The sequence below is a fragment of the Mustela putorius genome, unplaced genomic scaffold, assembly GCF_011764305.1.
Source record: "Mustela putorius furo isolate JIRA1106 unplaced genomic scaffold, ASM1176430v1.1 tig00000145_pilon_pilon_pilon, whole genome shotgun sequence".
NCBI lineage: Eukaryota > Metazoa > Chordata > Mammalia > Carnivora > Mustelidae > Mustela > Mustela putorius.
In genome coordinates this window covers 10,558,424-10,576,071 of record NW_025421294.1, presented here as the reverse complement: position 1 = coordinate 10,576,071, position 17,648 = coordinate 10,558,424, and the positions used below count along the sequence as shown (strand labels likewise).

Sequence of the window (17,648 nt, the reverse complement as noted above, 5' to 3'; positions counted from 1 at the left end):
TTTCTCATACTACTTCATTTCTGATATTAGAACCATCACTACAAAGTATTTATAGAAAATTAACAGGACATCTTATGACTTAGTGTAAATGGTTAGACAACATGGCAACAACTCAGAGAAATCTAATATATTGCCCTGAGTTCAATCAAACTGAGAAAACACCGTTTAAAAGTTCAGCAAGAAGTCCTGGGGAAAGGATAACTTACTTGCTAGGTGCTCGATCTTGCAAATTAGTTAATGCAGCAAAGTTGTTTCGTACAGTTCGCAGGCTGGCCAAGACCTACAACAAAAAGGGATTCTTTAAGCTACTTGGAGTACAGCCATTTTTAGTGCAATTTAAAATGGCTCGGTGATTTAAAAAATAGTCTGTTAAGTGAAAACCTGATAATACTTTCAACCTAGTTTCATATACCACTGAAGAATCTTCTAGCCCTTAGTGAAGTTTACATCTATCTATTTGAAATCTAGGAAGGCCTGATTGCAAAGATTTTCCAGACATTTCTCCTCATTATCTATGACTACGGTGACAGAAGCAACAGTTATCACAATATTCCCAGGCAATATACATAGAGCATTGTTACATTTAGTGCAAATTTTAAATAGTACAATATAAAATAATAATAAACTCTTACTTTAAGGGTTAAAATTATAAATATATATCAACAAATTCTCCTCAAACATCGACCAAGAATGTCAGACTTCCCAAAACAGAAAGCTAGGTGAATTTAAAATTTTTTTCACCTTTGCTACATGGCTATCTATCTAATAAAAAGAAATTATTTTCTTTGTTGAGGTTATTTGAATCATTAACTATAAGATTCTTAGGGATGCATTTTCACATAAAACAGGACCACCCTGATGTGCACAGAGGTGAACCCATAGAAGATACTAAAATCAATGTGCTGAATAAGTGAATACATAGACACAACACACCCATACACATAAGGCAGGACCAATATGTTCCCCTACTTCTGAAGGTCCTTTTTCTAATTCTAGTGCAAATAGAAGGTGGCAAAAGAATTGGAAGTAAGACTAGGAGAGAAAATTTACAAAGGCTTTTCTTGCCTCCCTTTCCACTAAAATGGGCAAGTCTCCCCCCAGGTTGGAGTCTATATTGAGGCTATAATTAATCTGGGTGACAATGACAATGTTGAAGTTGCACTAAAACATAGATTTCAAATGTCCCATTAGGTATTACATAACAACCCAGACTACCTGACTTTGTTATGTATTCGCTGTGTGAACTTAGACAAGTCACATAATCTCTGTGTGCCTAGGTTGCCTTTTCTATAACCCGAGATAAGGATAGCTATCTCTGAGGGTTGTTGTGAAGATGATCTGAAATGATAAGTGCCAAGACGTGCCTGGCAAACAGAAAACACTCAATGAACATTAGCCCATTATGGCAACATGCCATCTGATTAATGATCTGGTGCATGCCTATAATTGGTTTAAAAAAAGGGGGAGTGAGGAATGCAAATTTATAATTGCTCCAGTGTTCCAGAATTATACCCAGAATGTTTTCATCTGGCCCTGACTTAGACTGAAGGCAGCCTAAATGTTTTTCTAAGACAAAAATGTCTCAGACATTTCTGAAACTGACCTTATTTCTTATACATCACTGGAATGCTGTTTGCACCCTAGGATGGTGACCTCCATCATTATCTCCTGAACGAGTTAATGGTGCTTCCTAAGGTGCCAACCATGATTAACTCAGGCACTGGAAAAGCCTAGCTCATTATCACATATAAACAACTCATTGCTCTGGAAGGTCACGCTGCCTATGATGGAGTATTCAAATAGCCAACTGTTGACATCAGAGCATGCTGTCTTTCATAAGGTATGAAATCTTGAATGGTGCAGAAATAAATCTGATAAAGGAAACATTAGTTCATGAAAGTTATACCATAATTGTTTTCTGACTCTGTTATAATAAAATATTAAATCAGATTACTTTATTTCAGTTTTTAATTTAGATTTGATGTATTTCTTTTGCATAATCTATATTTTCACGTGGTACACCACTGTTTTTGTAAAAGTCAAATAATACTCTATAAGTTTTATATTAAGGATGATTAGATCGTGCACTATGGCACACATATGATAATGGCAGAAGTGTAAATTAAAGTTCCAGACCAGAGGCACCTGGGTAGCTCAGTTGGTTAGGCATCTGACTCTTGGTTTCTGCTCAGGTCCTGATCTCAGGGTGGAGGGATGCAGTCCCTCCAAGCGCTCTGAGCTCAGCACAGAGCCAGCTTGGGATCCTCTCCCTCTGCCTGCCACCATCACCGTGGCCCCTATACCCACCCTGGTTCGGATATGCCCATTCTCTCTCTCAAATAAATAAGTAAAAATAATTTTTTTTTAAGTTCCAGACAAATGTTATGGAAAGCATTACCCTAAATTTAGTTGATTGATTCTAGGTGGCTACATCACCAAAGCACTGATTTCGTCTTTCATGCTTTCACTTGTCTTGCAGACTACAGAGTAAGGCATCTGGTTCTATATGCTGTGGGAGAGAACTGGAAGCAGTTTTACTCAAGCCCTTGAGTCAGGATTTAATTATTCTTTTCTTTTGCCGTAGGGCAGTTCTCACTCCCCTTGAATTCAACCTCTTAAGAACTGTAGTCAGGGCTTTAAAATTCCTATACTTTTCTCCACTCTTAAATACTTGCTAACCAAAAAGAACCTTGAGGCTTTCCATTATACAGCTCAATGGTTAGAAAATTAAGGCTATTTCTTTCTCTTTGGCCACTCCAAGCAAAAGTGTAATCAGTCAAGGTAAAAAATGCACTTGAAATGATGAGAAATATATACACTTTAAGAAAGAAATCATGATGGTGCTATGGAAAACTGGCAGAGATGGGTCATGTACTGGCTCGGGACAAGGATTAAATGTTCTTTACACATACACACATCTCAGATTTTCTTAAATACTTTAAAATTTATCAGCCAATAAGATTTACCGAAAATAACAGAACAAAGTTGGCTTCATTGAAAAGTTAAACAACTGAACATAGAGCCTAAACGCAATGTATGCTTCTATAGTAACCATTACTCGAAAAGATTTAAAGAGGAGACTGCTGTCAACAAACAAGATGTGGCAACAACATTCTCTTTAAAAACCCCTACTTAAAGAGTAAACAAAGAATTTTGAGAATTGTTTTTCATTACAAATACACTTCAGGTCACTAGATGGTGCTAAAACACAGACCAAGAGTTGCCACTGGCGCTGGGGGAGAGGAGAAAGAGGAAGAATTCCTAGTCTCAGTTTTAGTCCAGAAAAACAAAAACAAAACAAACAAACAACAACAACAACCAAAAAATTGAGTCAAATTATGATTACTTAGAAGATAGAAAGGTCATTTTGATAGAAACCTTTCCAAGTTATGTTTTGGTTAAACTGTATGAAATTGCTCTTCTTGTATGTAAACAAAGGTTGAATACTGATTATTTCATTTAGTTCAATCTAAAAAGTACTTTGATTAGCAGACGATGCTAGCTGTCATTTATTTTAATGAAAGATCCAAGGAGAAACTAACAGAAGCAACTGAAATGTGATAACCAGCTTCCAGCAGGGGGCGCCTGGTGGCTGCATGAACCAGGGGATTGAGCTGCCGCCGGCCACAAGGTGGCTGCTGCTAGGTGAAATGGGGCAGGTATTTAAAAAATACTGGCAATGTTCTATTACCAAATGGAATAATAGTGTTCTATAGTGTTAAAGGCTAGTACATTTTTTTACAAAATTATCCCAGACGCTGTATTTTGATTAATGTTAAAATGACTTATATGTTCTTACCCTGTAGACTTAAATCAGGCCTATCTCCTTAGTTTGAATAACATGAGGCTTCTCCAGGGATCCAAGAAAATAGTTGGGTATTTTCTGTCTCTTCCTTGGTCAGATATTCCACTTGTTTTAACAGTCAGTACTTCAAGATGAGAATTTTAAGTGACTTATAGTTTCACAAGGTAGTCATATCACATATTTGGGTGGGTGTGGCCAGAGGCAACTAATTGCAAAGCAGAGTCTCCGGCATTTCACCAGTGTTGAGACCTGTTGGTATTCCTGAATCCCCCTAATGAGCTCTGGCCAAACTGTTCCTATATTTTTAGGAGTAAAAGGCCAATTGTGCGGCAGCATGACCTGGCATGGCACTGGGATTCCTCTCTACATCTAGCCTTGGTGCCTAAGGAAATCCCCACACCAGAAGATTTCAACAAAAACAAACTATTTCAAAATGGAACTAAATCACCTCTACAAAAATGTCACTTTTTTGAGGACCAAAAGGATTCTGAGCTTATGGGGGAAACATATGAAGTTGAAAGTGGCAAATGGTGTGGGTTAAACACCAGCAAGAATTTCTTACCCTGACAGTGTCGGAGACATGGGAACACGACCTGAAGCAGGGTTGTAAGACCGTTTCTGAAGATGACATCTATCCTGGATGGGTTAGGGCTCAGCCCTGTCCATCAAATTGGATGTCTTTCTAAATTCTCTAATAACAAGATTCTGTTCTCTTAGCTTTATAGGAAACCACAACTAGGCTTAAAAAACAACAACAACAACAACAACAACAACAAAAAAAAACCAGGGAGGGATTCAAAATGTCAATACTAGTTATTTGGGGAGTTACAATTATGAGAAATTTTCATTTTCTTCCTTTTCCTTTTATTTTTTTCTAAACTTTTTTATGGAAAAAAATTCTATTCTGAAAGAAGTTTGTCTTTTTAAAAATACATTTTAAAAATTTATTTTAGAGAAAGAAAGAACAGAAGTAGAGGCAGAGGCAGATAAAAATATAAAAGACTAGATTTCCTACAAATTTAAGACCATTGATGGTAAGGACAAAATAAAATTTATTAATCTATTTATTAGAGAAAAAATCTATCAAATAAAAGTATTTATTATCACTTAAGAAATAATACCTTAAGTAAGAGATAAGTATCATGCAGTTTTTTTCATTTTTTACTGTATATTTAGATACATGTATATATATTTTTTTCTTATAACAATATCTAGAGATTTTACTTAGAAGTAAAAATAACTACCTGAATAAACTGTAGTTGGAATGATTTTTTTATGTTTGGTGATGGTTACTTGTGTTATTTTTCCTGATTTTAACTGTTCACCCGGCTCTCAGTTCTTAGAAATAAAATTATGGATCCTCAATAGTAATCAATTAAAAAAAATCTCTAAATTTGTGTGATCTTGTTATCCTAAAATGTGATTAGAACTTTGAGGAGTTGTAAATGTTTCTGAACATAGAAATATAGGTTCTAGAAAGAATTTATGATTTCCAGCAAAATCTTAAGCAAACAAAACAGTAACTTCTAAAAGATATGGTGGTCATATTCTATCTCTAATTGCCTACAGTAATGAAAAAAATCACTCTTACATGGTGTGTTATTTATGGATTCATTAGGGTTTTGTTCTGAATTATAGCAATCACAAAATTTCAGGAAATTTGAAAAAGGCGAAGAATTATACACAGTCCTATTATCCAAACACTGCCAGTATGTATATAAAAAACAACCTATTATAACATTTTTGAGATGAAACAGCTCTTAACTAATTACAACACTTAAAATCCATGTTGTTTTCTTGTGCCGAGCATTTCACAAGTTTGGTATTATTTTAAGATCTTATAAACCTTATGAAGTAGTTTCTCTTGGGACTTTCATTTAGGAGAGGGGTAAACCAGGCTTGAAAAAGTTCAGTGACTTGCCCAAGGCCATTCACTGAGCAAGAGGAAGAGATAAGGTTTGAACTGACATCTACCTTTATCCAGGCCAAGTCATCTAATTTTACCAGTTGAAAAAAGAAGTTGTAGAGAAGTTAAATGAGCTACCTGAGGCACTAGAACTAGTTTTGATTATGACTATGGTTAGCTTTGATTACCATTTTTATAATCTGTCTGGATCACTTGTAACCTAATATTCAACATTTCTTTTTAGAGTTAGTATTGGCTTTAAGCCTGTTTTATACCCCAGTTAAATCAGTAATATCCCGTCCTGTTCCCATTTACTTATACCAATGTCTCTCAACTTTGCCTGGATAAATACTGGTCCTTTAAAAAGTACAGGTGCTTGGATCCAACCCACAAATGTTTGAATTCCATTGATCAGGGATATGGCCTGGGATAAACAGCCTTCTAGGTGATTCTAATGTGCAGCTAGGGTGCCAACGCACTGGCCTATATAAAGACTATCTGCCTATCAACCATTTTATACATACTCTAAATGCTTTAGTTTGTTTTATCACCTTCTAGAACTTATGTTATGTGGTTAAGGTATTTTCATGATTTGTATGTCTAAAAGGAACAAATTAAGATAAACTTAAATCTGTACAAATGACACATAAAAAAGGAGTAAATAAAGCATCAAGGTGAACTGAAATATTAAATTTCAAGCCCTAATCATGTATTTAATTATACTAAATGTAATTTAACCCACAATATAGCCCTCTGCTTCCAGTGTTTATATTAGTTAAGGAAATATGGTCGCATTTAAATTTATCACTTAGGTGATTTATAATCTGAAGCAAAGACATTCTTTGGGTCTATGGGTTTATAGGAAACAGTCCAATATGGTTAAGGTCACATTCTCTAGCATTGCCTTTGAATTACTTAAATGAACCACAGAATTTTTATTTGCATTTGCATCTGACTTAAAATGAAATTAAGAACCAGAACTAATCCCCTAAATTAAATTTCCACATCTGTGAGAAACCTGCCCATTCACCAAACCATGCTTACCTGAGCAAATGGAGTCACAATCAAGTCATCTCCATGTCTGAAAAACAAACCAAATCTCATGTTAAAAATTATGATAACTCTGTGACCACTTTTGATCAGTACTAAATAACAAATTGCACTATCATAAATTTCCATAGAGAATTACAGTAATTCCATCCTTATTCTTCAACACATGTTATTGCCAGCCAGTGGGTTGAAAAACTGTCTTCGGGGATGTTAACCATTGTCCATCTGCCTGGGCTAAAAGGGGCTTCTTGATCATCAAGCAAGGTCACTGTTACTTATTACGTGCACAGGATATACAACAGTAGAAACAGAGTCCCAGCTGCATGTCCTGAGTTTTACTCGTGACTTCTTATCGTAGGCATTAGTAAGAGATGCTGTGGAAGGATCTAGCAACAGCAGGGGCCTCAGTGAGAGGCCCCTGGACCATCTAACATTTGAAGGTGATGAGCATCGAGTGTTCCGCATCACGGTGTGTGAGTTTGGACAGGCTAGCAGCTGCAGAGGACACGGGACTGCATCATACACTAATAAAAACCCTGCAAAACTTTTCAACTGACTCACGTCCCGCTGCTGTAGCTAATAGGGCAATGTTACCCGGTGTGTGCTGTTGCTGCAGCAACACTGGCCACACCAAGCCTGGGATACAGGGGCAAGGTGTCAGCATGACGTGTCTCAGAGAAACCAGGAAAGGCAAGGAAGGTTGTGCAACATTCTACTTGGGGGAAAGAGAGGAACTGGGGCCCAGAGTTCTTTCGTGGTATTTCTTAGCATGGGTGACTCGTGAGAAACATTTCCAAAATCTCCATGGGGTATTTTATGATCTGGCTAGCTGAAGCTCTTTCATCAAAAATGAATGTAATTACTCTACACAGAAAGCTTCCTGGACATGACTGAGAGCATTGCAACTGAACTGTGCACTCGGTCATGAACAATTCTGGAAAGGACTGAACGATCTCAAACACCACCCATGAAATATGTTTTAACACAAGCAGCATATGGGTGACGTCAGTACACGGATCGTTACCAATGATTAGACCATTCGTTACGGCCATCATCAAATTACACAGAGATCTTGAAATTCAAAGTGTGCAAAATAAAAAGCAGGAAATGTAGGAGCACACTTTAAGGGAAAAGTGCTATTTTGCACTCCTTTGCTCCAGGATTACATTTTGGGGGGGGGGAGGTATGGTACCTGATTTTTCTGTAGATTATTCAGATGGTCAAAATTAAAGTAATAGGAAATCTAGATGTTTTCCCAAGGGACAGTCTTTTCTTCCACTTCATTCTTTATAATTGCCTGCTTACAAAGTTTATTTTCTAAGAATTAAGTTACGCTGACCAAGGCACACTATTAATCTGAAACTGATCCCTGTAAATAAGTTTCTTTCTTTTTTTTATTTTTTTAGCTTGTACCTCTTTTATTTAGAGGAAGAAAAGATAACTGCAGTACCAGCTTCCAAACCTCAGTGACTTTATCCATATAAGTTTCATTTTTTACATGAATTACATTTGATGACTCTAAACTAAAAATGGTGTGAATGCTTATTAAAACATGAATTCTTTCTTTGATTGTATTTTACTACTAAGTTCTGTAAAAGATATATTTAGAACATAAAATATTTAGGATGATTTACCAGTCTTGCTTCCCTTCCCTGTCAAAGCAGAAAGAAAGACCATTATATTTTTAATCATGGAGATACTTCATTCCTCAGAAATTATTTTTACCAAATATCTCGATTGTCTCATTTCAGTAACAGTAAAATTATTTCTACTCTTCCAATGGGCATATATCCTCAGTCGAGGGCAGGTTATATCCTATCCTTCTCTTTTCAAAATGATATAATGCTTAAGTAATCTTTGACTATATGACAAAAAATATATATATATATGTATGTATATGTATATATGGAGAGGATTATATAGTATTGTCTCTCATTTATGTAAAAATCAAACAAATATAGCAACAATAAACTTTAACAAAAAAGGAAGAGGAATGGCTTTAAGGAAAGAAGATAGCTTTTGGAGACGGATTGGTATATTCATAGGGACAGGTGGGAAGGGAGTCATGTGGGATGGGGGGTGAAATCAGAAAAGAGGCTCCATTTTGGACATTGTACATCTGTATGCATGTGTCTATGTGTGTGTGTGCACGTGTGCATGCGTGTGCACGTGCATGTGTGTGTGTAGTATGTATGCATGCATGCATGTGAGCAATGAGGTCATTTGTACCCAGGTAACAGTCACAGCAGTCAGTGCCAGTCACCTCCAGTCTCAGGATGTGGAAGGAGGTTCTTAATAGCCCGCCCTGGCTACCACAGATTGAAACAGAATCACCCAGTCTAGGTAGGGAGGGCTGGCTGTCCCCTCTTCCAAGAACTTGCTCAGTGTACACTGCTAAATTTTTCCCCCAAAAAAGTAATGACAGTGAGAGTCAAGAACTACTTTCTGGGCCTTTGGCCATCCTTCCCCTACTTCTGTATCACTTACTACTTTATTTTCTGCCCTCGTTCTTCCTACAATAAGAAGCCAGAAACATTAGCAAAAAGCTGAAGGAAAAAACCCAAAAGCAAACCCTCACAGAGATTTCACTGGGATCCGGAAACTACTCGAGTCCTTAATTGTGGCAAAGCCCCTGGTCATCTAACAAAATGAATCCAACCAACAGCACCATCAGTAAACCAGCTCATTTCAAAATTGTGTTGAAGCACACAAGGCCGCCACCTCTCCACACTTCATGATGGCCAAAGCAGAAGGAAAAGCAGATGACGTTAATCAGAAGAAAGTTTTGCTTTATTAATCAAAGGCCCCCTAATCCTCTGATACCAAGAGCACTAAGGGCCACAAAGTCCTGACTGCCACCAAAGACCATGCCCGGCATTGACAGCCAGCAGGACAAGCAGTTGCATGAGAAAGCACGTCTGATGAGAAACTGAAGGCTTACTTTCTGAACTGAATCTCATGAAGACTTGTAGGTCTTCCGTGCTTCACTCGGTCTGGCTCTAAAACTAGAAAGAAATTCTCCCCTGGAGTTTATCAGAGAGGATTAGGGAACGGATAAACTTACAGATGACTGGGTGTTCTGAAATCCTGGTGTCTTTCTTCCCTTTGACTCAAAACTATCACCCATTCCCCAACTCACCCTTGATCCACCTCTTCTGGAATGGTAGAGAAACAAGTATGTTCTCATTTCTAGAGTGTACATAAAAATGTTTCTGAACACTTAGGCTATCTGACAACCCCCGAGAATTAGCCGCAGGAGGAATGCATCTACTCACCCCTCTACTCCCATATTCACGGAAGTACAGACATATAAAATACACAAATATGGAAACAGATTTCTATACTTGACCTTTTAAAAAACTAATATGTATATTTTGCATGTAAATCACATATTAACTGAAGAAACTTTGAAAAATACAAAAAAAAATCTTTGCAGAACTACTCAAAAATAACTGTCAATAACATTTTTCTTCCGGATACAAGTAAGCACATGTGTGTTAGGTATGATTTTTATGAAAAGCAGGATTTCTTACACAGTTAGAATCATACCGTGTATTGTATTTTATATGTTGCTTTTAACATTAAACATATTGAGTCCTGAAAAACTATATAAGCCTTCATACTTTTAAAACATTTTTAATGATTCCAGTCTATTTTTAATAATCTAAATTTTTCAAGTAGATATCAATCCAAATTTATTAAAATCTAAGTGCTGATTCTATTTTAAAATTAAAACAATTTTAAATAATGTATGAACACTCAAACTCATTTCAGTTCTTCATTCCTTTAAAAACAACTCACTAAGGGGGCGCCTGGGTGGCTCAGTGGGTTAAGCCTCTACCTTCGGCTCAGGTCATGATCCCAGGGGCCTGGGATCAAGTCCCGCATAGGGCTCTCTGCTCAGCAGGGAGCCTGCTTCTCCTCATCTCTCTCTCTGTCTGTCTCTCTGCCTATTTGTGATCTCTCTCTCTGTCAAATAAATAAATAAAATCTTAAAAAAAAAACTCACTAAGGAAAAATATGTTTATTTTGATAAAAAATTCATAAGATAAAGCTAAATATTAAAATAGGACATGAAGAATTGGGTTCACTGAGTGCAGATTCATAGGGATGTTGAATATTTTATGTTGTTACCATTTTAAATTAAAATCACAAAACTATGATTTCAGACAATAAAGTTATTATAAAAAATATAGTTCCCAAGTACATTTTGTGAAACTAAATTATATTTTTCCATAGATAAAATTTTTTTTGTTTTTTGGGTTTGTTTTTTTTTAAAGAGTTTATTTATATATTCGACAGACAGAGATCACAAATGGGCAGAAAGGCAGGCAGACTGAGAGGGGGAAGCAGGCTCCCCGCTGAGCAGAGAGCCCGACATGGGACTCCATCCCAGGACCCCGAGATTATGACCCGAGCCGAAGGCAGAGGCTCCAACCCACTGAGCCACCCAGGTGCCCCCATAGATATCATTTTTTAAAAGGTGATCTGGGGGCACCTGGGTGGCTCAGTGGGCTAAGCCTCTGCCTTCAGCTCAGGTCATGATCTCAGGGACCTGGGATCGAGCCCCACATTAGGCTCTCGGCTCAGCAGGCAGCCTGCTTCCCCCCTCTCTCTCTTTCTCCCTGCCTTTCTGCCTACTGTAATCTTTGCCTGTCAAATAAATGAATAAAATTAAAAAAAAAAAGTGACTTTTTTTTCTTTTTTCAGAAAAAGTAAATGTTAGGCTTGAGAAACTACAAATGTTACATTTAAGACTATAATGACTCCTTGGGACACCTGGGGCTTAAGGGACTCCTTAAGCATCTGCCTTTGGTTCAGGTCATGATCACAGGGTCCTGGGATCCAGTCCCCCATCAGACTCCCTACTCAGTTGGAGAACAGGGAAGCCTGTTTTTCCCTCTCCCTCTGATCTACCTCTCCTCATGCTCTCTCTCTCTCTCTCAGATAAATAAATAAAATCTTTTTTTTTTAAAAAAAGATTTTATTTATTTGACAGATAGAGATCACAAGTAGGCAGAGAGGCAGGCAGAGAGAGAGGGGGAAGTAGGGTCCCTGATGAGCAGAGAGCCCAATGTGGGGTTCGGTATCAGGATCCTGGGATCATGACCTGAGCCGAAGGCAGAGGCTTTAACCCACTGACCCAGCCAGGGACCTCAAATAAATAAAATATTTAAAAAAAAATAAAGAATACAATGATCCCTTTAAAATTACTTATGAAGAAGACATTATGCTTTTGGTAAACTCCCAGTAGACATTATACCACTAAAACAAACAAACAAACAAAAAAATGAAAAAAAATATGCTTCATTTGTATCACATTTACCTGATGATATTGCTCCTCCTATATCACTTGGCCTTTTAATTTAGAACTGGCTCCACTCTAAACCAAATTAAAAAAAAGCTAAGTAGTACCCAATTTATGGAACCCCAAAGAATGAAGTTCCTTTGTAACAAAACCAACCTCTGCCAGACCTGAATCTGATTTTCCTCTTTGAAGCTACTGCCATATAGAATTCAGGTAGTCCATTACCACAAAACTTGGTCCTGTGGTCAGAAGTCACAACTACTAAAACTTGCATTTTGGCAGGAATGCTCAACATTTTACTGAGAACCCAAAATAATGTAAAACAGTATAAAGGCAAAATTAAAGCTGTTCAATATTGTATAAGGTAGTATCTTCCAATTAGAATTTTTTCAGTGTCAAATTTCAAGCCACGTTTATGTATGTTTGTATATATAATTTTATGGTATTTTGATAATGCTAACTGTAATTATCAGTCATCAAGTTGGAATGTTTACCCTAATTGAATAGCACCTTTGTATTTTTATTCCATACCAGTACAAAAAGGAAAAAAAAAACAAACACAAAAACTTAAAGATCTTTCCTCAGTTTTAACAAATAAGCTAACATAAATACAGATAAGGGGAACCTGGGTGACCTATTCAGTTGATCAGTGGACTCTTGATTTTGGCTTAGGTCATGGTCACACAGTCTTGGGATCAAGCCCAGAGCTAGGCTCTGAGATCACTGGTGAGTCTACTTGGGATTCTCTCTCTCGCTCTGCTCCATCCTGCCCCCTCTCTCTATAATAAATAAATCTTAAACAAAATAAACAGGTCAAATGAGGCCATCTAAGTTCCTAAGTTTACGGAGGCAACAGCCTTAATACTTTTAACCCCTTTTTTTGCCCTTGCATTGTAATTTTATAATATATTTGAGTAATAAATTGTTCTTTTTCACTGATGCCCTGTAGAATAATTCAATGTCTTACTAGTTTTAGCACTGGAGGCCTTGTAATATGTTACCATTATTTTTTTTTTTTACTTTCTTAAACTGGGCTTTCAATATAATTATTTTAAAAAGTCAGAGTACAAATAACCAACAAAATTGTAAATAATAATGGTAAAAATCACAAGGAATGATAATGATTATAAAACAAAAATGATAACATTTATTGATTACTGTGTGCCAGGCACTGTGCAAAGCACTTTACATTGAGTATCTCTTATTAAAAAGTCTTTTTGTAGGTGAGGAAAGGAAAACCCAAGCACAAAAAGTCACATGCATGTGGAGTGCAAAGGCCAGGATTCAAATTTGAGCAGCCCAACTTTGGTGGGTCTGTAGTTAAATACTGCAAATCTGTACCTGTAATATATTTATCAACGCCAAAAGCAAATTTGAAACAATGCCTAACCTCTAGTACATTTTCCATTTCATGAAGGTGATATGTCTGATAAAAATAACAAACAGAAATTACATAAAAGTGCAAAAAATAAAAAAATTTAAAAACCAACCAACCAAACAAAATCACCATAAATACCAATGACTTATAAAACATAACAAGCTTCACCTACCTACTGATTTGCATATCCTTCCACCCAAAAATAAATTAATAAATGCAATGAAATGAAATAATCTTTGGTTTCTAACCAGGAGATAGTTCTGGCTGATAGTTGAAGACCACAAGTTCATATGCAGAGTGTAGCAAGACTGTATGCATGCTGAATGTAACGAAGTCCTCTGAAGATGGCATTTATGTTCCTATGCATTTATATATATAAACATATGTAAATGTGCATGTGTGTGTGTGCGCACACACACATACATCACATGTGTATGTGTAATCCTTAGGGATATTTTCTAGGCTCTCTTTCCCTTGACATAAGTATGTTTGTTTTCTACCTCTGTACTTCAAATAAGAGGGAAAAAAGGTATTGTGAGAAAGAAAACCCACCACCATCCTCATTAGCATAAAGAGAATTTACTTTATTATTTTCCTTTATGACTCAATGGAAAAAAACTCTTTACACTAAAACACTGTCTAGCAAACATTACATTTTAAGGACTATTTCATATGATTAAAACATTGTCTAATGTGTCCATACAGACCCTGCTTTCTGGAGTGCGGTAGGACATATATAGGAAATGTCTGTGCCTTCCTCTTAATTTTGCTGTGAAATTGAAACTGCTCTAAAAAATAAATTCCTAAAATTAATATATTATATATACATATAACTTTAGAAATGGATGTGACCTTAGAAGTTACCTAGTCTTCTGAAATTTAAACCATTTGCTAATTTCTTACTCACGTTTTAAGAATTACAGCCAAGACTGGTACTTGACCACACAAATTCTTAAAACTCCTCAATATTTTACCCACATGTTCTTTTCTCACATGCACTGATGATAAATGGAAGTGGAGTTAATGCATCCTGAGTAAAAATTCTCTAGTCTGAAGTGTTATCTCTTCATTTGTCATAAAACAAAAATTTAGGCATCATTAGAGAAGGTACATGATATCAATCCCCTCAAATTTGCTAGTTAGATAATGGTACCAAAAAAAAAATCTCTTTTTAAATTATGTATCAAAACTTTTTCCAAATTTAGTAAGTTAAAAAGTATGTATAGATACAGTCACTAAACATATTAATTATTTTGTTTAATAAAGGCCACTACAATGGAGGGATTCTCCCAGGGGTGTGGATGTAACAAATTACCTCCATCGCTTTGAGTGAGGACTTTGTGGAGGGGGGAGGAGTGAAGGGAGGGCTGAGGACTCAGCAAGCTTTCACAAGTACCTTCACTTTGTGTTCTAGGAACAGGTTCTTCTTTCACAGAAATGTATCTCATTCAACTGTCCCGTTCTTAAGGTCAATGACCCTGCCCTGTTGTTTTTTTCTCCAGGATGGGTTTTAGGAAGAAAGATTTATGGGGAGCTAATGCAACAATTTTTAAAGATCTTCAGGTGGTAAAAGGATTTGGGAGATTAAAAAGAAGGGCATGATCAAACAGAGAAGAGTGAGAACAGTACCGTTTTATGCATGCCTACTATGTGCCAGACACTATGTCCTTCTGGCACAAAGTATTTAATTCTGATGACTGTGCATTAAAAAGATGCTCATATTCCCATTCTAAGATAAGGAACAAGGCTCAGGGAACCCAAGTAAGTCAGTTGAAGTCATGCTCTTGGCAGGTGGTACAGTTCAATGGTTTCCAAATGCCAAGCCGAGAGCTGGTACTCACCCAACAGAACTTGTCAAAATAAAAACAAACATGGACCATGGGGTGAGGTTTCAAACAAGGTAAACAGATTGCTTTTGAAAACTCTCCTTCATTCTGAGATCATGCCCTTTCTTTTTTATTGAAATGAAAATGCCCTTTAAAAATAAAGTGATTGTGCATATTGACAAGGATTTTCTTATTAATGTCCTTTACGTGGCAAATTATGTGCTTCTGTAACCCCTGGTCAGTCTCCTGGGTAGTTTTTGGAAATCTTACTGGGTCATGAAATCCCTAGGCATGGCAATGTGTAGTGCAGCTGGATTTAAATGCAGGCTTTTAAAATAAGTATTTCATTTCTACCACACCATGTTGCTTTCTGCATGCTTAATGAATTCAGACTAGTCAGCAGCCTCATAGTAGTACAAGTCCTAGACTCGGAAATAGCAACTATCCAGAGAAATTTCAGCGAAGATGGAAATACTAAATATTCTCTATTCATGCTGCTGTCCAAACCAGTATCCACTAGTCACATGTGGTTACTTAGGGCTTGAAATGTGCCTAGTGTGCCTAGGAAACTGAATTTTTGCTTTTATTTAATTTTAATTAATTCAAATTATGTGAAGGTCACATGTGGCTAATGGCTATCAACTTAACCACTGCAACTCTTGAGTAATCTTTAGAGAACTTCAGTTGCAAGTCTTCTGAGGGAAGACAATCTTTAACATAACTGAAAAAAAAAATGTATCTACTCTAAGTGTGGAGGCAAAAGAATGCTGTATTAACATAACAAAAATTCCTGATTGCTCGGCAAAGGCTTTAAGTTAAAAGATTTGTCCAGAAGCCCATCAAGATTCTCTGTTCCTTAAGGATAAATAGAAACTTCAGCTTAATTGTTTTACTTATTTATTACATTCTCATCAAAAGGCTGTTTGACCTGCCAGCAAATGCCAAATCGTTGATCAAAATCATTATGTTCAGGGTCAAGATACCTGAATTCTAATTCATGGGGTGTGCATGTGTGTGCAAGCATGTCCTCAATCACATGCAAGGCACAATATTTTTGAGCAGAGCAGAATTTTATGATTTCTAAAATTGAGCTTATGGGGTCACCTGGGTGGCTCAGTGGGTTCAGCTCGGGTCATGATTCCAGGGTCCTGGGATCGAGCCCCACATCAGGCTCTCTGCTCAGTGGGGAGCCTGCTTCTCTTCCGCTCTCTCTGCCTGCCTCTCTGCCTACTTGTGATCTCTGTCCGTCAAATAAATAAATAAAATCTTTTAAAAAATAAAATAAAATTGAGCTTATGATACTTTCATTACTTTTCCTAATATGATCATTTTGAGACCAAGCATTACATTTCCTGGGAGAATTCTCCATCACTATAAAGCCTCTATGGATGCCAGACAATTTGAAGAACATATTCCTACTCTGTATTCTTTTAAGCATGTACCATTACTTGTCAAGAACTAATGGTATATACTCCACTCCACAAAGAATTTACTGAAATCTAGCCACAAAGGAAGAAACATGGTAGACCTCATGAAACAAAACTTGAACTGATGAATGCAAGGTTTGTTCCGGAATCTTTGAAACAGTGTTTTGTCACTTTGCTCCTGTATTTGAGGAATTGGATTTTAGACAGGTCATTTGCCTGGTAAACGACGAATCCCTTTCCTCGATAAATAATACAAGATGGGCTACCTGTCAACACTGCAAAACAAACAAAAGAGACACCAAGAAATAATGACACGGCAAAATAGAAATTTTACCTCATCTCTATAGCAGGTGGAATAAATGAATAGATACTCAGTGTATTAAACATAAAGATTACATACAAAAAGACGTGTGTGTCAACACATGCAATTAACTCTATGATTTAATGTGAAATATTTCTTTTTGTCAACTGCCTTCTGTTTAGTTTCTATAGAAATGTATTCATAATTGCAAATAATAATGATTAGATGACAGTTTTGTTCTACTGCACTTAAAAAAGTTGCCATAGGGACCTATAGATAACACATAAATTGTAATAGTTGTTTTCTGACTTTTTTGGCAAAACAAAACAAAACAAAAACAAAAATCAAACAGAGAAAAAATAACCAGTCAAACAAACACAACTGTTCCTGGTGCAGAGAACAAATTCAGCTTGAAGTTGTCTAAGTTGCAAAGAAGGACTGGACATTGAGACAGGGAAACACAATATCTGCGTATAGCCTTGTTCTCCCTGGAAGTGAAACAATGAGCTGAAAGGTCTTGGTTTGGGGACCATTCATAACCATTTACAAGAAGACAACCTCATCGACTGAATTGCTTCAGTGATTCTCTGTCGCAGGGCAACTCCCACATTTGCCAGAGTGCACAAAGCTACTCTCTCTTCTGCTTT

General features: G+C 36.7%; 1 protein-coding gene across 10 annotated transcripts in view; it reads right to left on the bottom strand.

Annotated features, from left to right (window-relative positions):
• PDE4D (phosphodiesterase 4D) overlaps positions 1-17,648 on the bottom strand; it is a 1,492,536-nt gene that overhangs the window by 204,551 nt on the left and 1,270,337 nt on the right. For all 10 annotated transcript variants that reach the window (XM_004744606.3, XM_045075658.1, XM_004744608.3 and 7 more), the window contains 2 exons: positions 6,756-6,792; positions 207-280 (listed from right to left, as the gene is read on the bottom strand). In XM_004744606.3, the coding sequence (XP_004744663.1) occupies positions 207-280; positions 6,756-6,792 (111 nt within the window). The remainder of the gene's footprint in view (positions 1-206; positions 281-6,755; positions 6,793-17,648) is intronic.